Raw genomic sequence first — 25,072 nt, forward strand, 5'->3', positions numbered from 1 at the left:
GAGTTCTTGATATTGGATCTGTTTTGATTGGAGTGTTGCTTTTGTTTCCTTTTTTGCTGTTATTTACACAGATCTAGATAGCGTACCATTAGGTAAGTATATTTAGCTTTCTGTGTACCCTAGAGCTGCATGAATTACTAATTGTTTATGTACACTAATTGTGGTACATTTTATTTAAAATTGTTTTCTTGATAGCCAGCTGTTTTTTGCATGATCTGTATTGAGGTGTATCCATGATCACAAATATTACTAAGTCCTTTGTCTTTATCAGACATTCCTGATTTTAAAATTCTTAGATATTTAAAGAAGTACACTTATTGCTGTTAAATGTTTTAATAGTTGAACTCCAATTGTGGTTGTAGTTTCCAAAGACTTTTAGGTTCTTTCTCCATATAGTTTTAGAAACAATTAAAATAGATGTTCATTTTAGATTTTAAAATATGTTTATTAACTTGCACTTACTGTTTTAACATCACAAATAACATTCTCTGAAACCAGTTTAATGCCTTTGGTATATATTTGCTGTATCTCATTAGCTCTTAATTTTTGTAAAATTAAGCACTTGTGTCTCAATATTATAAACTGAAGAAAACAATCCAGGGGATCTTTTTCTAAACGGGTCAAAACAATACTTATAATGTATTATTTTTAAGTTAGAAGGAGCATGTGATAAAATATGGTAATTTTAATCATTCTGTGAAATGTACACAACCACTGATAATTTCTCTGTTAATTCTTAGTAATTAATAAATATCAAGGAGTATTGAGAGAAATTTATTGCTTAGTTTTTTCTGAATCATAATATAGAGAAATTTTTATTGAAAATGATTTTAAAATCAGAAATTAGCTTTTTCTAATTACATGACTGTAAACATAGAATTCTCTGTGTTTTAGAATAAACAGTTTATGAACTTGTGTTTCTATTAAATGTTAGTATGCTCTGCAAAGAGAATACATGAACTACTTAATTTTTAGATGTTTAAACTACATTTTTAACATCCAAATAGCACTTCTGGCAATTAGCTGCATAGGATAGGTATAGAAAGCCTGTGCTTGAGTTGTTCAGTCTGTAACAGTGACAGGTGTACCAAGGATTGGTTCCATTAAAGAGCATTCTTAGGCTGCTCTAGTGTTGGGCTTGATATCACTTGATGGAAAACCTCTACCTTATAGCCAACATTTTTGCCATCCCATGCATTGTCAAGTTTTCTTTCTATTCTCTTTTCCTTCTCTTTCATCTTTTATATTTTGTGGTTCAACTTAAAATAATAAATAATTTTTGTGTAAATCCAAGATCTCTTAGCCTGGAGAAAAATTCATTACTTCTCAGTGTCCATTTGTGTAGAAAACTATTAAACTGCTAATTTGATGAGTAATGTTTCCCTTTTGACAAGTGAGCGAACACTTGTGTACTCATTGCAAACAACTTTCAATCTATAGCTGAAGAAGAATCAGAAGCATAGAATTATTAACAGTTTTTAGCTGATAGAATCCATGTCTTGAGCCAGAAATTTGCTCTTCAATTGGGGCTTTAAATCAGAGAAGAAAAGCCAGGGGAAAGTGTTGATGTATTAGAATTTTCTTTTTAAAAAGAAGAAAGATGAATCCATAGAAGGTCATGGTGTTAGATGCCATCAAATCAGCTCCCACTTAGAACAGCTCTGTGCACAATAGACCAAGACTCTGCCTGCTCCTGCACCATTCTCACAAACTCCACTGGACAGTCACAGATCTATTATTTTTAAAAAGACCTATTTCACTCTAATTTTATCTGAAGCATTGGGCTGGGTGTTGAGGATCTAAGATGAATAAAACACATCTGGGACTTGGTGCCCTGTTGAACCTAGTAGACCTTAAACAGGTGCTACAGTATTGGAATAATATTATGCAGTATTATAATACACAGTGATGACAGTGCTTGAAATACATTCATAGGGAGCACAAAGATGAGGACACCCAGTGAGAATGGAGGAGCCAGTGAAGGCTTTCTGGAGAAAGTGCTACTTGAATGATGCCCAGAAAATAATCACTCTAGAAAAAGTGAAATCCTAACTAAAACTTGGGAGAGTTAGCTATATTTTGCTTGTATGGAACTCTCAAGCAGGTTGATGTTGCTAAAGCAATGAGTACACGACATAAGATTACAAACATCAAGGTAAAGGTTTAGCCAGGGATTGCACTTCTTATCAATAGGCTTGGATATTGGATATATATACATATCTATGTATCTCTCTCTCTCTCTCTCTCTCTCTCTCTCTCTCTCTCTATATATATATATATATATATATATATATATATATAAACTTTGGAGAGCCTTCTAGTTTTCTCCTTATGTTGCGGGTTCCTAAAAACACTCATATGTGTTGAGATTTGCTGCAAGGACTCAACATGTAATTGTACTCATAGTGAAGATGTATTATAGCAATACAGTAGGAGTCCACATTGAGTTCTTAAGGGAGCAAGGAATCCCAGTCTTCTTCAACTCTTCTTCCATGAGAGGTCGCAGGTGGAATAAAAATGCAGCAGCATGTACCCAATGTTTATGCACTGGGAAACTTATAAGAGACTCAGTGGACACAGTTTTTATTGGGGACCAGGCATCTTTCGTTTAACCATGCACACACACACACACACACACACACACACACAAGCACACACCTGGTGCACCTAGCATCCAGTCTCTCCAAAAGAATGCTATGTTACAAACGATATTATTTGCACACACTAAGCAGTAAGCCACCCATAATAGTTATTATTTATAATAACTCTCTGAGAGACAAGTTTTTAAATATCAGCCAAAGACAATCCTTGCAAACAGGTCATTCTAAGGTTAACAGTTTCAGGGCTACTGTGTTAGCTGTCTTGTGCACACTACCCAAGACTTATTTTTTACAACCATTTTGCTTAATTTCTGTTGACATTGAGGTCATGAAACTTTACACTCACATGTGTGGGCTTTTACATGTGTGGGAATTTTAAATATACCTTTGTCTTTCATTCAACTGTGATGGAAAAAGTAACTATCCTTGAGGCGAAAATCAAGTTTTCATGGAAAAAGAAACTGTCCTTGAGGCAAAAATCAAGTTTTCATGGTTGAAATGTAAATCAAAGAGGTGATGATGTTTTCTGTTGCGCATATATTTTATGCTTCAGACCAAGCCTAGTCTGGGTCTGTGTTCTGGTGAGATTGGTTAGGACAAGCCATAATTATCTCTAACTAAATAAAGTTTTAAATTAAGCATTCACATGATTTTCTAAACTCTGGTTTCATAATTCTCTGCAAAAGAAGCCTAGCAAATCTAGTCCACTTTTTATAGGAGGAAATACAAAATAACTTTACTGTGGTGTATTGTTTTTAACAACCTTGTTTTCTCTGTTGCTAGTTAATTCAGTCATTTTGTTGTTGCTATCAGGTGCCATTGACTTGGTACCTGGTCTTGCACCGTCCTCAAAATTGTTGCTAGTTTTGAGCCCATTTTGCAGCTGTTATGTCAGTGCACTTTTATTTATAGTCTTCCTCTTTTTTTTCATTGATCCTTTCTTTTACCTTAGCAAGCATGATGTCCCCAGGGATTGTTTAATATTCCCAAAGTATATGAGACAAAGTCTGTTAACTCTTCTTCGAAGGCACAATCTGTCAGTTCTTGTGACACAGATTTGTTCTTCTGGCAGTTCAAGGTATATTTAGTATTCTTTGCCAACACCATAGTTCCATTGCATTAGTTCATGTTAGTCTCTTCAGTGTTTGATTATCTCTAAAGCAAGTTCTTGAACTTCTCTCAAATAGAGAGCGTTGAAGTACACATTTCCATCAAGATCACCATTTTCTTGACCTCAGAAAGTATCTCCCTTTGTGTGGATCTTAAACGTGTCATCGTAGAGAGGATTAAACCAGGCTGCTCCTTGGAGGCAAGGATTCTGGGGCTTTGTCTGACATACTTTGGACATGTTGTAAGGAGAGACAGGTCTTTAGAGAGGGACATCATGCTGGGTAGAGTGGAGGGACAGCGCAGGAGGGGAAGACCCTCTATGAGGTGGATTGATTCAGTGACTGGGGTACTCGGGATGGGTGTGTCGGAGGCAGTGAGATTGGCACAGGATAGAGCACGGTTTAGGGCTGTTGTACATGGGGTCACTATGAGTCGCAGGCGACTCAATAGCACATAACAACAACAACAACAACACAATGTTTCAAACTTTCTCCTAATGATCCTAGGTCCTTTGGTGACCTAGTGGTAAAAAGTGAGGGCATTGCACTCGGCTCTCACCAACTGCTGCCAAGCCGGTTCTGACTCGGTGGTCCTCCACTGGGCTTCAGAGGCTTGGCCTCGGCAACTCGTGAAGGGAGGAGCCTTTCTCCTTCACAGCAGCAGGCCTTTGGGTTGACAGTACCACTTTTTACCACTAGGTCACCAAAGGCCCTAGGAGCATTAGGAGAAAGTTTGAAACATTGTGTTGTTGTTGTTGTTGTCATGTGCCGTAGAGTCGCCTGCGACTCATAGCGACCCCATGTATAACATTTCTAAACCGTGCTCTATCCTGTGCCAATCTCACTGCCTCCGACACACCCATCCCTAGTACCCCAGTCACTGAATCAATCCACCTCATAGAGGGTCTTCCCCTCCTGCGCTGTCCCTCCACTCTACCCAGCATGATGTCCCTCTCCAAAGACCTGTCTCTCCTTACAACATGTCCAAAGTATGTCATACAAAGCCCAGTGGAGGACCACCGAGTCAGAACCGGCTTGGCAGCAGTTGGTGAGAGCCGAGTGCAATGCCCTCACTTACGTACCCGTACTTAGTTGTGGATTCCGTGCTGACATTTTGATGGGGGGAGTATACATGAAGATGATACGTATTTCATAAGCACATAGAAGTTGGGGAAGAGCCCCTCTGTCTTTTGATCTCTTCCTGGCTGAAAGCAGAGAATACCAGAAGAATGTCTATCTGTGTTTCATTGATTATGCAAAGATATTTGACTGCGTGGATCATAACAAACTGTGGCTGACTCTGAGAAGAATGGGAATCCCAGAACATTTAATCATGCTAATGCAAAACCTATACTTGGACCAAGAGGCAGTCGTCAGAACAGAGCAGGGCAACACTGCATGGTTCAAAATTGGGAAGGGTGCACGTCAGGGATGTGTCCTGTCTCCATACCTTTTCAACCTGTATGCAGAGCAGATTATCCGAGAGGCAGGTCTCTATGAGGAGAGGCGTGGCGTTAGGATTGGTGGACGATCTATCAACAATCTGCGTTATGCAGATGACACAACCTTGCTCGCTGAAACTGAGGAGGACCTCATGCACTTACTGCAGAGGGTCAAGGACTGCAGCCTTCAATATGGACTGAGGCTCAATGTTAAGAAGACAAAAATTCTCACCACTGGACCAATCGGTAGCATCAGGATGGATGGCGAAGAGATTGAGATTGTTCACAGCTTCAGTTTGCTCGGCTCCACGGTCAACACTCTTGGCACCAGTAGCCAGGAAATCAAAAAACATACTGCGATGGGAAAGTCTGCGGTTAGGGACATCTCCAAAATACTGAAGAGCAACAGTGTCTCTCTGGAGACTAAGGTCCGCCTGATACAGGCCATGTTTTTTGCAATCACTTGTTATGCATCAGAGAGTTGGACAGTGACTAGGGAGGATAGAAGGAGAATTGACGCCTTTGAGCTGTGGTGCTAGAGAAGAGTATTGAATGTACCACGGACTGCCAAGAAAACAAACAGATTCATCGTAGAGAGTATTAAACCAGGCTGCTCCTTGGAGGCAAGGATTCTGGGGCTTCGTCTGACATACTTTGGACATGTAAGAAGAGACAGGTCTTTGGAGAGGGACATCATGCTGGGTAAAGTGGAGGGACAGCGCAGGAAGGGAAGACCCTCTATGAGGTGGATTGATTCAGTGACTGGGGTACTAGGGATGGGTTTGTCGGAGGCAATGAGATTGGCACAGGATAGAGCACGTTTTAGGGCTGTTGTACATAGGGTCGCTATGAGTCGCAAACGATTCGACGGCACATAACAACAACAACATCATCATATGTGAGGGAGAAAGGAATTAGTTGGCTTATGTTCACAATCCACCTTCAGTTTTGTAAGAGACAAAACAAAAGGCAATAAATCCTGTGTACTTGTCAGTAACGTAATATGCTACTTAAAAATATTATCTTTGGTTTTGTCAAAAGTTCTAATAAAAAATAGGGAGTACTGGTGGCTAGAAGAAACTGTGGTGCAATCCCAGAGGCATGTGGTTCAAATCCACCAGCTGCTCCACAAGAGAAGAATGGACAGTCTCCCACTGTGTGATTAACTGTCTCTGAAAACCCATGGGAGGGTCAGCTATGAGTTGGTTCCAACCCAAAAGCACACAATAACAACAACAGGAACATAATAAAATATGTTTTAAAAACTTGTACCTACCTTAGGGATTCTCTGACATTTTAAAGGATTCACTTTCTGTGGCAGTTTTGTATGTTTGCTTATTATTTCCCTTGTTGCTAGTGTGCTAGAGTTGTTTACAATAGCAATGGTTTATTTGTATTGGTATATAGAACTTGCATGCAAATTATTTTTGTCTTCTCTGTACTTGTGAATGAGTTGCATGCTGATGTGTGACTTTTGAATCTCTGCTTATACACACTCATAAACAATTAAAGGCATTTTCTCATTTGAGGAAGCTGCTACAACTGCTAAAATATAACTAACTAGTATGCTGAAACTTTTCATAGTTGACTTGGAACATTTACTTTAATCTTATTTTACTCCAATGATTTTCTTGTGTTTGGATGATACGTGGTACTAGATGACTGAAAATGTGTAGTTATATACACTCTGATATATAAATTATCTCATTCATATTCAAAGAGTGTTATTCTATTTCCCCCCACCCCTTCAAATTCATGGTTTTCTGATTTTAGTGCTTTTCCTTATCTTAGGACATTACTCAAAGGAGTTCCTTAGAAACATATTTTATACTTTTATTTCCACTTAGCTACTAAAGCCAAAGTGCCCATATCAAGCCTTTGAGTTTAGAGATTTCAATCACCGTTCTAATTGTGACATGTGGATAATGTTTGCATTTTGGGCATTTTTTTAGAAAATGTAGAGGATAGTACTGATGAAGATGCACCATTAAACAGCCCAGGATCGGAAGGAAGGTAAGAGAGCCTTTAGATGCACAGAGTTTGACCTATTTCTTGAATTTTTAATGTTTTTATGTTGTCATCTGAACAAATTATTATTGTAAAATTGGAATAGCTTTTACTATTATGGCTAAGTGAGTAGCACTAGAACAGTAATATGGAAACAAAACTATGTCCTACTTATTGATAACAGATGTTTGAGACTAAAATAAAAATTCTATGAAAGAAAAAGAATGAATTTTTAAGAATATATTTTTATTTTATATATTTAATAATTGAAAACACAGAGACAGAGTTTGTAATTAAAAATTTATCTTTTCTTGAGTGATCCAATTTATTGTTATAGAGTTGTACAAAGGAGGAGAAGGTTAAGGCATTGCTACATACTTTGTGACATTTAACCAATACATTGGTTTAAAATATTTTCTTAAAATCCTTTATATTTCTGTAAAATTGGTAGTAACATTCTCACTTTAATGTTTTTCTTTTTTATAAATTGACATAAAATTACTTATATACATTATTTTTCATTCATTTACATTCTATTTTATATAATTAATTACATTGATCAGTGCCTTTTATCACCTTGTCTCTTCAAAGCCCCTTGCACCTTGCCTATCCCTTCACTCCCCGTCGATCCACTAGTCTCTGCTGTCCTGGTATTTTTTCCCCTTCCTCTTCTTCTCCCCTTCCCTTCTCCTTTTGAGCAGTTACACATTCCTATTTTCTGATTGCAGTAGCCTTTTGTCCTGGAAAGGGAATTCTTCCCAGGTTGATCCCTTCCTAATGCCCATTGTCTATTTAAACTGCTTTTGCTGTCTCATTCCTCTCCTCTCATTTGCACTCCTATTATAATAGTAATGGTTTTATGCAATATTAGTACTTTTAGTGACTTACTTCACTCAGCATAATGTCCTCTATACTTGCCCATGCCATGTAAGTTCATCGCAGCATTGTTCACAATAGCAAGTATATGGAAACAGCCCAAATTCCCATCAACAAATGATTGGATAGAGAAACTGTGGCATACATTCACACAATGGTTTACTATGCAGCACTAAAAAAAGTACTCTTCTTAATATTGTGATTGGTTGGTTGTTTGCTTATAGCACACTGTCTTCAGACCTTATGAAGCTTTGTGGTGAAGTGAAGCCGAAGAACAAGGTAAGGATAATTAATTTCAGGTAAAGATTTCCTACCCTTTAACTTCTCCTGTTCTTTCTTTTCAAGTAAACACAAAGAAAGGTATCAAGCTTCACTCTTAATAGATAAACAAACACAAATTTTACAGAAATTTTTCTATGAGCAAAAAACCTATTTCAAGTTCTTTATTGTGTTACCTTTTGAATGAAATTTGAAAGTAATTAATTTGAAACTTTCCTCTTGAGGGACTTGGGTTTGATTTATTTTACACTGTTTATGTGAGATAGATATTGCTGTCGAGGCTGTTGGTTACTTCTTTCTATTCATCTCAACACCAGTCTTACTGCTTTGCTGAATATAAAATTCCTTACAATAGCTCACAGACCACACAAACCATGTTGGGGAAATCAAAAGGTTATAATCTAGATTAATAATAGAATATAGTTAAGACAGTTCCCGAAATATACACATAGGCACCTCAGCCTTGAGCCTTGCGTCTTTAGGTCAGTTCCCAAGTTCTTAGTCCTGTCATTATTGGCTTCCCATCCCTAGTTGTCCAATAAAGTTCTCAGTCCTGCCAATATTTCCTCTCCCTCACAAGATCTCATCAAGCCTCTGTTTGACCACAGCTGTTGCTGCTATAGGTGTGGCTGTCGTGAGACGAATGTCTTAAAATCTCTTGCTTCTGCTTCAATAATGGAGGAAGATCTATATGTCTCTGACTGCTGATTTCTCAATTCAATGGCAAAACTAGCCAATCCCCTTTTAGATTATAGGAAATCCCCTTGTGGATAAGTTAACATGCACCATTCACATATTCTCATCCATCTATATAGCAAAGTCAAACAATGTCTGGGAAAAGTCACATTGAAAGATAAACTCCACAGGATGCAGTAGAAATAGTTTAGGCTGGCCGGGGATTTTAGTATTCAGAAATAGTCCTAAATATGTGTTTTATTTAATATCCTGAGTTTATTTGAGTCATATGCCAACCCTTAGTCATTATGTTATATTAAAAACTGAGACTGTCATGCATATTTGTAGATTTTTTAAAAAAATATGTATGTAAGTGACATATGCTCTTAGATGTGTATAATACATAGAACATGTTTCAGACTGAAAGTAGGAGCTGAATTAGCTAATCATTTAAAGATGTTAGAAAACAAAGTTTTCTCACAGCGCTTAGTAAATATTAAATAAATGGATAGAATCAGAACCTGGAATAACCCAACTCATAATGATTGAATTAGAACTATCTCATAGTTGACCCTCCAGTGGATTTCTAAGACTATAAATCACACAGGAGAAGGTGTTTGCCTTATATTTCTACCTCAAAGCCACTGGTAGACCAGAGAGGAACAACTCACTATGGACCAATTAAGGCCCGCAGTGGTTAAATCAGATGATGCATATGAGTAATTTGGCTGGATGTAAAATAATGAGTAGGATAATGTGGTTAACTGGAATGTACATGCCCCATTTAAAGCAAATAATCATTACTCAATCTTTGATCGTTTTTAGCATGTGAGAATGTGGGCCTATGGCTACCAGAAATTCTAGTTTTTCAAGAGAAGCCAGGCATACAGAATTTTATGTGGAATTTCTTGATTTTTAAAACACTGGGCAAGTTAAGCAAACAAAACATTTTCAAGGCATTTATGTATGATCTTAGAACTCCTGGTTTGATAACATGTGGCTTGTGTTTTGTTATTAAAAGTCACTAAGCAGAGCTACCAAAACTAAAAAACAAAACAAAACCAATAAAATAAGACAAACAAAACCCCACTTCCTAGTAAATTTAGGATCTGGTTCTAGGAAGAGGAGAGAAGTCATCTCTTAAGGTAGCTTTAATCTTGGAAACCCTGTAAGGAGATGTGAGGTAGCAGCCACCTCTTGAAATAACTACTGAGGTTAGAAATTTCCAAGTAATCTGCTTCTCGTTGTCCTAGACCCAAGACAGTGGAGAAATTTTACAGTGTAAAAACTTGGTTGCAGGATGTTTTATTTTCATTTCCAAAAGCTTTTGGAAATGCTACCTCCTACTCCTTTAGAACCGCAAAGATGTCTGAAAAGATCTCTGGTTTTTTTGTACTCTTTGAAAAAATTAAGTAGATTTTATATTTTGAATAGATTTATACCCTTACTGTTCATTATATTCAGAGAATATAAGATAGACTAAAACAAGGTCCTGACCCTCTAGAAGTTTATACTCTGGCAAATACCTGGATTCATCATTACTACTTTTTACAGATAACAACCATTAATTCTGATTAAAACATAGTACAGTCATTTAGTTGTCAAGTGTCAGAAAAGGAATGCTTTTCAGAAACTTTTTCAGAAAGGTTTTCAGTTCCAACTTTATCCTTCACTTGCTTTACCAAAAACTGATGTTGAATTATCCAGCAGGTAGAGTAAACTCAGAAAGACATCAAGGAGCAAGGCCACAAAATCTTCCAAAAAAAGGAAGATATATCTATTTACATTATATATATATATATATATATATATATATATCTTTTTAATATTAAAAAGCAGTTTTATATAATCATTTTAAGTATGGAGGTATAGAAAGAGTAAAAGTGAAATAATGGAGAAAGATCCAAACATGCTAAGAGTAACCAAAAGAAAATTGAGGGGCTGAGGAGGTAAGAATTGTAGGGAGATGTAGAGAAGACTATATACTTTCTGCAGAATTTTTTTTTAAAACTAAATCTGTTTTTAAAAATATTCTCAATGAATTAATGGAAATCCAAAATCTCCGTAAGTGTTCAATAAAATTAATAAAATAAAATTTTTCTTTTTCTTTTTTCTCTCTTCGGAGGGGGAAGCGAGCTGGTGGGGAGGGGTGGGAAGGGAGAAAATTGCGGCAATGAATGAATGGAATTCCAAAACCTCTGTAAAAAAAAGAAACAAATAAAAAAAATAAAAAATTAAAAAAAATCCTGATAAAAAGGAAAAAGAAATAAACCATTAAAAATACTAAAAAAATTAATAAAATAAAATAAAATTTTAAAGTATTCTATTATAAGAAGCGTTTAAACATGGAAAACAAAAACAGTTTAGTAGCACTTCTTTGTAATTATCTTTTGATGTAATGTCTTTTTATAATCACACATTGAAAGAATTTACAGTGTAGAAAAATCATTCTATATATGTAGTTAAGTACAGAATTTCACAGTAACATTGGAGTGAGATTGCCTGACTGTGACTCTCCCTTTACTGCTACCTAGCTGTGTGATCTCAAGAAAGTTACTTTACTTCTCTGTGGTTTAGTTTCCTCATCTATGGATTGAGATAACAATGCTACCTACCAAAATGGTTACATAAGAAAATAGCTTTTTAAAAAAAAAAAAAAACAAACGAAACCAACCCACAAAACTTTGCATGTAAGATAAAAAATGTTGACACCTAAAATACAAATATTATTATGTCCTTTAAAAGTTTAATTTGGCATTAACTCTGGTTAGTCACTATGTTACATTCCATGTGGACTCCACCGGCTTGGACAAGTTATGCTAAATGTTTTTACCTATTTAAAATGAATGAATGAATTTCTGCTCCCTAATAACCTTCACTATGGAAGTTTACCCTTGACTGTTTCTTTTCATTCTCTAACTAGGCCCGACGGAGGACCACTACTCAAATGGAATTGCTGTATGCAGATAGCAGTGAACTAGCTTCAGACACTAGTGCAGGAGATGCCTTCTTGCCTGGCCCTCTTACACCTGTTGCAGAAGGGCAAGAGACTGGAATGAACACAGAGACAAGTGGTCCTTCTGCTAGGGAAAAAGAGCTTCCACTCTCATCTGGCTTACCTTCTAAGATAGGCAGCATGTAAGTCTGGCTCAGCTACACTAACTTCCTTTCTTTTGCCTTTCTAGAAAAGATGCATGTGGCTATTTTCTTACTTCTTTTTTTCTTTGTTAAGGAAAATGATATAAACAAGTATTTTCGTTTTCAAAAGAATTTCTTTTAGTTATTGTCTTTCCTCATTTCAGGGATATTAGGTATCTTTTAAGATGAAATCTTAAGTTTCTTCTAATTACATTGTCTTATCTAAATTGTAGGATAATTCTTAAACATTCTATTTTCTGTGAAGATTGAGGTATTAATTATAAACAATACATTTATTTATATACATCTAACCTAAGCTGCTCTACAGGTATGCCTAAAAAAGTTTATATGTAAACAGAATTAAAGATTCTTAATTTTTCTCTAAATTACATATGTTCTACTTCTAAGAATCTGTTCAGGATGATGAAACTTACCATCTTTTTAAAGTCAAAGTTGTTCTGTACGATTGAGTACCAATCCATAGCTGAGCTTCCAGTAGGTTTTCAGAGGCAGTAAATCACATCGAAAGGGATTGCCCATCTTTCTCCTTCGGAACCATCGGTGGATTTAAACCACGTACCTTTACATTGGCAGTGCAGTTCTTTTCCACTAAACCACCAGAGCTCCCCGAAGTAAAAGAATAGGTATCAATTAAAAACACAAGACATTCTGAGCTGCCTTATACTTTACATTGAAGCACATTGCATGTTTGGAGTGAAGAGATGCACATATTATTTTTATTGGTATTATTAAGAATATCCTTTCTCCCATGTATGGTAAATAAACAAAAAACATTGCATACAAAAGGAATCTTACAATTTTTATTATTATTACCTTGAGGGTAAAGAAAAGTTTTTCTATACAAGCCAGTGTGTAGCTGATATGTGGAGGAATTGTGTGTTGGTAGCAGTTATTGTCACATGTCACCAACTCAGATCAATCTATAATGACCCTATGTGCAAAAGAATGAAATACTGCCTGGTCTTTTACTACCCTCAAAAATGTTGTGTTTGAGGCTATTTTGCAGTTACTGTGGTTGTACATCTGTTATGGATCTTCCTATTTTTTTTTTGCCGACCCTTTGTCAGTTATGATATTTCTAGGGACAGGTCCCTAATGATAACGTAACCATATTCAATGAGATGTTGTCTTGCCACTCTCACTTCTAAGAAGCATTCTGACTACTTCATCCAAGACAGGTTTGTTCATTCTTCTTGCAGTTCATGCTGTGTTGTTGTTGAATGCCATTGAATTGGAGCCGACCTATAGCTGACCCTCCAGCAAGTTTTCAGAGGCAGTAAATCTCGTGGGAGGAGATTGCCCATGGAGCAGCTATTGGATTTGAACCACATACCTTTCCACTGGCAGCATATTTCCTTACCACTAAGCCACCAATCTCCCTCTTGCATTTTGTAGTGTATTTCTTTAATATTCTTTGCCCGCACCATAAGTCAAAAGCACCAGTTGATATTTCCTTATTCATTGTCCAGTTTTCTCATGCACATGGAGAAATTGAAAATATCATTGTATGGGGTAGTTGTGTATTAGTCCTTATGATGGCATTTTTGCTTTTTTGACAACTTAAAGAGGTCTTTGCAACGAATTTTCCCAGTGCACAATACCACTTGATTTCTTGACTGCTGCTCCCAAGTAATGATCTTTGTTGTTATGTGTTGTTGAGTTGGAACTGACCCTTAGAGCTGACCCTCCGGTGGGTTTTCAGAGGCAGTAAATTGCACAGATTGCCCATCCTTCTCTAGTGGAGCAGCTGGTGGATTTGAACCATATGCCTTTGGGATTGAAATGCAGCTTCTTCTTGCTAGGATACCAAGAAATTATGGGTTCAAGTAAAATGAAATTCTTGACAACTCCACTCATTTCTCTACTTTATCATGTGCCTTTTTGGTTCCGTTTTGAGAATTTTTTCCTTTCTTTTTGTTGAGCTTGAATTATCTGCATTTTGTAAATTGTTAATGAATCTTCCTCCCAAACGTTCAACTTCTTGAATTATTTGCTCAACATATAGATTGAATAAATAGGGTGAGAGGATGCAACCCTGACACACACCTTTCCTGATTTTAACCCACGCACTATCCTGTTATTCTATTTCAATAACTGCTACTTGGTTCCACATGAGCACAGTGAAGTGTTCTGGAGTTCCTGTTCTTGGCAATATTATCCATAATTTATTAAAATTCACACAGTCACATGTCTTTAAATAGTCAATTAAAAAACAGATAAACTTCTTTCTGGTATTCTCTGCTTTCAGCCAAGATCCACCTGGCACCAGGAATGGATGTGTGTTTGTAGTTATATAAAATTATATCATCATTCACTGGTAAAGATTTTTAATGACATTTTTCAAACTAACCCTCATCTATAATCTAGCAAATGATTTATGGATTGACTTTGTCTCTGCATTGAGGAATATTGCCCCCAAAGACATACACCATATGACTCTGCAGATAATAAAGTAATAGCGCACTTTTCCTACTTATATGTCTGCTAACACACAAAGATAAAATGACCTTTAATTTTGTAAAGATGTTTCTTTTGCCTTCTACTCAGTAATTTCATTTACTACTTTCAATTCCAACATTAATATTCATGATGACAGAACCTTCTCGCATGTGCTTGAGGTGGCCTACACGATTAACAACTGAATTTGCTGTTAAACGTTGCTAACCAGAGTAATTTAAAGCTTCTGTGGTTTTATAAGATGAGCATAGAAGAAATGCTTTGTAACATCAGCAATATAGGAATTAGAATAGATTTTAGGAACTTGCATGTATACAGCATTTAGTTTGTCAGATGATTAGAGCCTTTTGGAACCCCAAGACTAACTCTGTGGCCTGGAAACCAGATTCAGGTAATACCTTTTTTTTTTTCCTTTTAAAATATAATTTATGAAAGGCTGTAGAAAATATCTTTTAGACTCTTTCTTGATGTGTTTTATTTATAATTTTTCATGAATCCAGATGTATGCGTAATTCTTTACTAGTTTAGGAGCTGCTTACATGCTTGTTATATAGACTCATAATCCTTGAAGACCTTGCATTTATTGCACAGAGTAAACCTGTTTGATCAAGTCACCCTAATGATTAAATGTTAAGAGAAATTTTAAAATGTTATTTCCTCTAGAAAAACACACAGAGAAAGTTTGGTTTTTTTAAGGATGTTTACTTTTAAATAGGAATCCTTGAAGCTTATTCTTGAGTCTGGCTTTCTGATTTTCTCAATTTTTAAAAGTAAATATTACTAGTCAGTGATTCTCTAGAACCCTTAATTATCTATGAACTAGTCAATATTTAAAGTTTACAATTAGACAGGAATATTTTTATTACTAAAATATATTTAGTTACTAATTAAGAATTAAGTGTTATGTGAGTAAAAGAATTGTTTTTATGATGCTTATAGCACTAATGTATTACTACATCTATTAATTCACTAAACTTTGTTATTTTTTTTGTGTTCTCACCATCTTGTATTCTTGAAATAGTGTAAGAACTTTTTTCCAAATTAACTGAAATTAAAGCAATATTCTGAAACTCAGAGTTCTAATAAAAATATCATAGTTACTTTAGCATTGATGTTTACATTAAAATATAATAGTTTTCACTTTAACAAACATTTAAATTAGGTATTAAATATATGACTGTCAGATTTCCATCAACTAGAAAAAAATAATTATTTTCTTATTCTAGTTTTATATTTTCTTGACATAAACTAAGTTCCAGTTAGAAATCTATTAAAAAATTTTAGGTTAGAAAATTATCAAACAATATTACATATACAAATTTAAAATTGGAAAATTAAGAATCTCTGTCTATTTCAGTTCAAGACAACCATCTCTATCAGAAAAGAAAATTCCAGAACCTTCTCCTATATCAAGAAGAAAGGCCTATGAGAAGGCAGAAAAATCAAAGACCAAGGAACAAAAACAGTAAGTTATTAACACTTTGTACATACTATGTAGATTAAAATCTCTGCTGTACTTAAGTACCAAAGTATTAATAGTGAAGATATTTTTCAAATTGAGGCTGCTGGTGTTGTTATGAGATAATTAAGTTAGTGAGGCTTGGCTAATTGATATAACTCCCTTGCTCATATTCATATACCTGTGAAAATATTTAAATGCTTTATCTCTGTTGTACACACTTAATTTATTTTTATTTCAAGTTTTAAGTTTTATTCTCATTTCAATTTATTTTTATTTTTAAAATATTCATGTTTATCATAAAAGTCAATATACTTTTGAGGCAAAACTTAAAAGGTAATGAATTACACATATGTTTTAAACCATTTTCTAGAAACTTTCAAAGACCACATACATGCCATCTGGTAAAATTGATATTGATTTGACAAAAATCTACTGTGTTAATCATAAGTGGTGTTATTGATATAATTTTCTTGCTTTTCTACTAAGCTTTGGGTTTTTGTTTTTTTTTTGCAAAAGTATTTTGAAAGCATGTTTTATGAAGATACATACTTATAATAAATGGTACAATCTGATGATCAACTAACCAGGCACTTTTTTTTTACTTTATTATTTTTGTGTGAGTGTACCGTCAAATCAGATCTGACTGGTACAGGAGGAGATTGTCCCTCCTTCCCGGGCAGAGCATCTGGTGGATTTGAACCGTGCACCTCTGGGATTGTAGTTGCAGCTCCTTGCCACTAGGCCACCAGAGCTCCCCTAACCAGGCACTTTTAAACTGTAGAATTAAATGTGAGTCAGAACCACTGTCACCCTTCTATCCTGTGCCATACCAACACATCCCTCAAAGTGACCCTCTGTTCTGTAGGTAACATTTGAATCTCTGACATGTTCTTGAGTAAGGATATTAATGCTGAGCTACACTTAAATATTCTCAAATAAAAACCAACAAAAACCCTCATTGCTGTGGAGTTACAGGTAACTCATAGCTGATCTTCCTACAGGTTTTCAGAGGCTGCAAATTGCACAGGAGGAGATTGCCTGTCTTTATCTTGCAGAATAGCTGGTGGATTTAAACCAATAGCATTTTAGTTGACATTGCAACTCTGTAACCACTAGACCACCAAAGCTCCTTAAATATTAGTAGAACTAATTTCTTTAATTTAACAGTAAATACATAAGATAAATCCTTGAGTATTTTTTCTACTCAGGTGAATAATCTTTTAACCCCTATCTCCTGTGCCTATGCCACAAACTATAGCCCTTTGTCCACTGGTTTATCTGACTTATATATCATGGGAATTATCCTTCCTGTATTTAAAAATATGTGTGCCTGCTTGTATTGATTTGAATATCTCAAGAATGGGAGATGTGAAATGGAAGAAATGAAATGAATTTTAAAACTTTATAAAATGAAGTGAATAGATGATTAAATTGTGTTGGTAAATCATTTTTAAGCCCTCTAAACCTGTTTGCTCATTTGTAAAGTGAGCAACTTGATCTCAACTCTAAAATTTTACAATTTTAATATTCTGCTTGCTTTAAATTTATTGACTTCTGACTTGGGCAGACAGCTTTTTCTTCAGTGCCATCTTGTGGCTCATGTCGCAAAAATCCAGTGAGTTCTTGATCATTAAATTGAATTGCTTAATGTGCCTTTTACCGTACAAACAAGGATGGCTAGAAAGAAGGAAAGAGCTTTGCAAGTGCAAAGTTTTGTTTCTTTTTTATTTTCCTTTGAGTCTTTTAATAAAGCATAGTTTCTTATAACCTTTCTAACGAATCATAACCAATTAAAGCCACCTATCTAATGTTCTTTTTTTCTTGTAGCTCAGATTCTGGAACCTCAGAGGCTAGCCTTTCACCTCCTTCTTCCCCACCAAGCCGGCCCCGTAATGAACTGAATGTTTTTAATCGTCTTACTGTTTCTCAGGGAAACACATCAGTTCAGCAGGATAAGTAAGTCATCATGGAACATAGTCCCAGCTATTTATACACCATTCTGAGCCTCTCAGTCCAGTATGTAGAAAATGCTTAATCATCTCTTTGTGTGGGAGATGGAGTCTGATGTGTGAACTCTTGCTCTATTTTATGTATTTTTCCAATGTGAAATGAACCATACAACCAGACTTAGAGAAAATTATTTTCCTGCTGAACATAATTCCCTGTTGTAGATTTGAATTCTTATACTTTGATCACTTTTCTTACCTTTTCCTTTGCAAGTACATTAGAATTGAAATATCATTAAGACCCCTGAATGTCTAAATTTCTTGACATTCTTTAGCTTCTGTGAGCCCAAAAAACCTTTGAATCTAGGTAGCTTAAGAGGCAAATTATTTCCCTTAGATAAAGCAATTTACAATGACAATTCATATGTAACATGTTACTAATCATTGGACTATACTAGACATATCTACCATAAAATGTTAGTAATTATGATCTGAGCATAAAAGAGCTTCTTGGTGGGTGGGAAAATGGTAGATTATGGAGGAAGAAAGGTTGATAAGATATGGAAAATACTTTTTTATTAAATTTGAAGTAAAAAATTATTCCCACGTGAACCAGAATCTCTCTTGCAAGAATTTCATACTGACAGTTCTGCCATGAGGCATTTATTAACTCTGACTTACCTGCTTTGGTTTTGAATTGTAACACCAACAGTGTAAGTACCCGAGAACACTACTTCCTGCCCCAGTTGTTTGTTTTCTATGCTATCCTTTCACTCTGTATATCAGCAGCCTCTGAAATTTAGAAGGTGCTGCTCAAGAATTTGCTGGCATGTTTAGATCTTGCTTAAATGTAGAAAAATATACCACCATTTTGGAAAATAAAAACCAAACTTTTAAACCATTCTGGATAAAATTTTAATATATTTTTAAATTAGTAGAGGATGTATCCTTTAAGTCGATCTCCATAGGCATTTTTCTGTGCAGTATTGAACAAAAAGTCATTTTACTTTTTTTAAAAAAATTATTTTTTTTTTCTGTGTGTGTACCATCAAATCAGACTGGTACAGGAGTAGATTGTCCCTCCTTCTCCAGCAGAGAATCTGGTGGATTTGAACTGCATTCCTCTGGGATTGTAGTGTAGCTTCTTACCACTAGGCCACCAGGGATCCCTCATTTTACAATGTTAAATCACATCTCTTAATTGAGAGATTAATTGAGCATTGTACGAAGAATTAATCAAGTTTGTCTACCTTGCATTTACAAGTGATAAAGTTTTTCTATTATTTCTTGGAAAATACTGGCCAATTAATCATAATTCTATATTATCTAGCAAGAAAATGATGAGTTACTAATAATGCAAATCTACCTGTCATATTTGGAAGCTGAAACTTAGAGATACTGTCTATCCTAGACTTTAAGACCTCCCCTTCCTTTTGTATCCTTTTCTTTGGCATTCTTTTTTGACACCAGCATTTGTTCCCAGCACAAGTCAATGCTACACATTTTTTTCTGGTCATATACTATACCCACACTGATGTTATCCTAATTATACCCAACCCTATCAGAGAAGTTAAAAGGGTTTTCATAGTAACTAGTCTCACTGTCAGCCTTATAAGCCTTAGGGTATGTCTGATAGTAAATGCTCAACTGTGTTTTAAATACTATTAAAACTCTTCAAAAGACTCCTTTACACAAATAATTTGTTTTTACATAAGGTTAAACAAAATGAGTGAGTTTTTATTAGTTGCATTCCATGTAAGTATTCAATGTATTTGTTCAGCCTCCACATCAAAGTCTAAATCTAAAGTAATGTATATCAAAATGAGTACAATATATTAATAGTTTTAGAAATAGAATTGTTTTATAATGTAACCATATTAAATAGAGAGAATTTTGACATACTACATAAACTAGGTATTACTCCCTTCTAGGACCTAAATTTAGGAAATGAGGATAGGTTTTGTAGACCAGTAACAGGGGGCAAAAATTCTCCAAAGCCTTTCATTATTAAAACATAAGAATAAAATATTTTATGTGCCTTAGGTACATTTTAAAATTACTGATCTCCAGTGTACATAGGAAAACAGGGCTGTCTTTAAAGGAAATGTTTGCTATATTTCTGTTACTCATACTGTTGATTTTTCAGTTCAAACTCAGTGTCTTTACCTGTTGACATCTGTATTCCTTCCCCTCATGATTCTAACTCTTTCACTGTAGGTCTGATGAAAGTGACTCCTCTCTGTCGGAGGTACACAGGTACTTTCTATCTTTCCTACATTCCAGTCTTTCATTTATGCTCTGAAATACATCCTAGAAATTCTAAGCAAGTCTTATTTTTGTTGCATGCCTTGCTTGTTGCAAATATAAATGCACTAATATTTTCAACCATACTAATTTTAATACTTTTAAGTCATGCTTTCTAGACAAAACAGTGGCAATTTGTGTGTGTGTGTGATAGCTTTTTATTTTCTGTCTGAAGTAGAAATATTTTCTTTAAAAGAAGCTAAGTTATTTGATAACTGAAGTTAATGTTTATGCCTTGATAATTAAATATTTTCAATGTTTCAGACTATGAGAAAATAGAGTATTTTTTCCTGGTTGGTAGGGCAGTTATAAATAAAAAGCTTAACCCAGTAGGGTTTTTTTTTTTGAGAAAATATACTAAGAGGAGAAAAGGATATTACTAAAAACAAAATGGATAGAGAATGAAAATCAAGAGTTATTTTTATGAATTGATATAGTTTTAAAAATAACAATGCTATATTTTTTATGTTATGCAGTTTTTGACCCTTTTTGTCCCCTCTTTATCATGCCATTTCTCCATTTATCATCTTGTTACCCTCCTCTTTGCTCTTATTTTCCCTGTTTTATGGCCATTTTCCTGATAAGAGTAGATCTTCCAGAAGGTAGGCAGGAGGAAAGAGAAGAAATGAATTCTATTTTACAACTTCAATAGTTTACATGGAACATCCCTTGAGATCATTTCTGTTGTACAACTTTGCTGTATTAATTTTTTATTTAAAGAAACTATTTGAAAGTTGATCTTTATATTTCAGGATGTTAATAGATTAATTTGAATAGAGAAAATATGTGTTTCCAATTTCTATATTGGAATAATTTGTGAAAGGTAGTTTATATAAAACATTACCCCTAATATACTGAACAGTTGAGAATATTCTTTTAATATCTACATTAAAAATGTTGTAGTTAAAAAAATGTTGTAGTTAAATGTGGGTTTCCCTCAAACACTTAGTAATGAATAATAATAAAATATAGAAGAATGAAAGAGGGATTCTGATTTCTAGAAAAGAATATACTATAAATCTTTGGAAACAAAGGTTTAGGGATACTTATATACTATTATAACTTTTATGCTGACTTATATATCCTAAATGTTGTATCAGCAGGGGTATATTGACTAGATTCTTAAAAGCCAATACTTGAAGGGAAAAAAATATTTGGAAATACAGTATTATACAAGTGAGGGCACAATTCAACTACTTCCCTCCCCTAATTTAGGATTAAATGCATATTAAAAATGACTCTCATACACTAATAGCATTATTATTTTCCTCTGCTGAACTATACGTACACAGACATTTGGTTTGAGAAGCAACAGTAATACCTCAGTTATCTCAAACTAATTTTCAACAAATCAGAATTTACTCATACCTTGGATAAAGAGGGTTAAAGAGGCTGTAGATCAGATGGGAGGAAACTACACATCTTTCTAGTGGATTAGAACTTCCAGAGAGGTGCAGCTTGGGTTAGCCATGCAACCCCCTATGGACTATGATGTCAGAGTTCCTTGGCTTAGATACCTATCGCTGCTGTAAAAGAATTACCAGTAGGTGGTTTTAAGAAACAGGACTTTGTTTCCTTACAGTGTAGAAGGCTAGAATTCCAAAGTCAAGATGCCAACTCTAGGGGAAGGATCTCTCTTTTTGTTGCCTCTGGAGGAAGGTCTTTGTCTCTCTTGAGCTTCTGATCTTTGTGTGTTTCTCATAGTTTACATTGCTTTCCCCTATCTCTATTCTGCTTCTTATTTAATTTCTTTTAGATTTCAAAAAAGATAGGTTCAGTATACACCTGACTCTAGCCCTGCCTTGTTAACACAACAAAGACAACTCAGTTCCAAATGGGTTTATAACCACAGGCATATTGTTGTTGTTATGTGCCATCAAGCTGCCTGTGACTCATAGTGACCATATGAAAAATAACTCTGAAGCCTGCCCTGTCCCGAGTCAGTCTCACTGACTCTGGTACACCTACCCCCATTGCCCCACTTATTGTATCAATCCATCTCATCCAGGATCTTCCTCTCTTGCACTGTCCCTCCACCCTTCCAAGCATGCTGTCTTCCATAAAGTGGGACTTCCTGGTCATGAGCCCAAAATATATGAGACAGAACTTCAAAATTCTTACAGCACATCTCTTGGGGAGATGTAATTGCATAAGAAGTAACTAAGAATAGACATGTTAATATATTTTTTAAACATTTTAAGCAATGTTTGTAATTGAAAAGGTTAGACTTTAGTTATGAACCTTAAGTCAAAATGACTGACCTGTTTTTTTTTCCTTTAATTTTCATTTTATACTGATTTATTCACAAAGTTGATAGACATTGTTTTTTACACCAGATCTTTGTGTAACCCTATGATTAATCTCCCTTCCTTCCCCTACCAGTCGTCAGCCCTCTACTCCTCCCCTTTTGGATCCTCATATTTGTTCTACAATAATGGTCTTATACAATATTTGTCCTTATGGGACTGAGTTAGTTCACTCAGCATAATGCTGTCCAGTCCCTCTCAAGTTAGGTAGTAATTGAAAAAATCATTGCTCCTGTGTGCTGTGTAGTGTTCCATTGTGTGAATGTACCATAATTTCTCAATTCATTTTACTATGGTTGACATTTGGGCTGTTTCCATGTTCTTGCAATGGTCAATAACACTGTTATGACCATTAGTGTGCAAGTATCCATTTATGCCTGAGTTCTCATCCTCTCAGGGTACAATCAAGGTAGATGTTTTTCAGGTTATACTCAAAGTGGATCAGAAAACTGGGAATAAGTCCCAGAAACATAAACTTCATCAGAGACATCTGGGATCAAGCTTAGACATACTGGTGTATGGTATGAAGAAACCACCAAATGCAGCTAGAAATACTCAATCTGGAGAAGATAAAATTGATGAATGGGACCTTTTTAAATTTATTTTATTTTTTGTGCGTGTGTGTGTACTGTCAAATCAGTCTGACTGGCACAGGAGGAGATAGCTCCTCCTTCTCCAGCACAGCATTTGGCGGACTTGAACCACATACCTCTGGGATTGCAGTGCAGCTTCTTGCCACTAGGACACCAGAGCTCCCTCAAAGATTAAAGCCCTGTGCACATCAAAAGCATTTCCTGACAGAGTGAAAAGAAAACCTACTGATTGGGGAAAATTTTTTTTTCAATACCATTTCAGACAAAGAGCTCATATCTAAAATTTATAGAATCCTCCATAAGAAAAAGACTGATAACATAATTACAAAATGGGCAAAAATCATGGAAAGAATTTCACAGAGGAAGATACTCGAATGGACAACAGACACATGAAGAAATGCTCAAAATCACTGGCAAATAAGAGAGATTCAAATCAAAACCATAATAGATACCATCTCACTCCAGTGGCAAAGTTTAACAGGACAGCAAGTAATAAATGTTGGAGAGAAAGTGGTGAGATAGGAACTCTTATACATTGTTGGTGGCATTGTAAAATGGTATAAGCACTCCGAAAGGCAGTTTGACACTTCCTCAAAAAGCTGAAAATAGAAATTCTATATGACCCAGCTATACCACTGCTTGGAAAATGGCTGACTTTGAGGAGGTTTATTTCCCATTTGAATTATGAAGTGGTTCAGTTCTTATAATACAAACCAGTTACTGAGCATTAAGTTCAAGAATCTCCAGCTAAAAAAAAAAAAAAAAGAATCTCCAGCTAACACAAGTATGCAGTATTGTTATGTGTTGTTGAGTCTGACCTGACTTATAGCTGACCCTCCAGTGAAATTTCTGAAGCTATAAATCACACATTAGGAGATTACCTTTTTTGTTGTTGTTGTTCGTCTGTCTTATATAGTAGCTGGTAGATTCAAACTATGAGTTTCAGGATTGATACCACAATGCCTTATCATTTAGCCACCAGAGAATTTGTAATTATTTATCTAGCCATAATAATTCCTAGTATCACTTATAGAGATGAAGAACTTCTTTTACTTTTTAAGACAATTATATCTGCTTCCAGTTTCTGCATGCCCATAAGGTCCTCACGCTGTCCTGACTCCTGATGGGACATCTGGGAGGACAGACTGTGTGATCTTGAACTAGGAGCCCTGCCCTTTTCTCCTGCCACCCTCCAGAGCTTTTTAGAAGAGGAAGGATTATTGATGCATTATTTACAATAGCAAAGAGATGGAAGCAAGCCACGTGCATATAAACAAATGAATGGATAGAAAAACAATCGTATATTCATACAGTGGGATACTAGGAAACACTGGAAAACACTGAACTTGTAAAACATTGCACAACATGAGTGACCCTGGAGCACATCATGCTGAGAGAAATATCTCAGTCATAAAAGAACAAACATTACAGAGTACCACTGTTATAAAGCAGGTCTGACATGGGGTGGGGCTGGGAGGAGAATAGGGTAAGATTGGATAGATAATGACGATTGCATTGGAACAGAAGAAAGAAAAGAACTGTCTAAAAGGAATATATGATTAGATATTATACAAACATCAACAGCTCAAAATAAGAGGTATAATATTGCAAAGAGGACTTTGGGAGTAGGGAGGTAGGTAATTGTGCAACAATGAATGAGTCTTACAAAACAAAATGAGCTCGGGGAAGAGGAAGAGGGGGTAAAATGTGCAACAATGAATGAGTGAAAATCTAACTTCTCTATAAATGTTCATTAAAATAATAAAACAAAATTTTATTTTATATAAAACCCAAGAAAACAAGTTATAACTAGTATCTAAAGAGAAATTTCTTAACTCCTGGTACTAAATTTACCTC

At 35.3% G+C, this 25,072-nt stretch overlaps 1 protein-coding gene across 4 annotated transcripts in view; it reads left to right on the forward strand.

Moving 5' to 3' along the window:
• Positions 1-25,072, forward strand: part of KIF21A (kinesin family member 21A) — a 202,675-nt gene that overhangs the window by 158,617 nt on the left and 18,986 nt on the right. For 2 of the 4 annotated variants that reach the window (XM_006888203.1, XM_006888204.1), the window contains 8 exons: positions 72-92; positions 7,104-7,164; positions 8,259-8,313; positions 11,912-12,126; positions 15,962-16,069; positions 17,894-18,022; positions 20,230-20,268; positions 20,907-20,918. In XM_006888203.1, the coding sequence (XP_006888265.1) occupies positions 72-92; positions 7,104-7,164; positions 8,259-8,313; positions 11,912-12,126; positions 15,962-16,069; positions 17,894-18,022; positions 20,230-20,268; positions 20,907-20,918 (640 nt within the window). The remainder of the gene's footprint in view (positions 1-71; positions 93-7,103; positions 7,165-8,258; positions 8,314-11,911; positions 12,127-15,961; positions 16,070-17,893; positions 18,023-20,229; positions 20,269-20,906; positions 20,919-25,072) is intronic. The other 2 variants (XM_006888206.1, XM_006888205.1) reach the window with 2 other exon arrangements.

The sequence above is a fragment of the Elephantulus edwardii genome, unplaced genomic scaffold (assembly GCF_000299155.1).
Source record: "Elephantulus edwardii isolate Elephantulus edwardi_28Jun2011 unplaced genomic scaffold, EleEdw1.0 scaffold00065, whole genome shotgun sequence".
In the NCBI taxonomy this organism is placed as follows: Eukaryota; Metazoa; Chordata; class Mammalia; order Macroscelidea; family Macroscelididae; genus Elephantulus; species Elephantulus edwardii.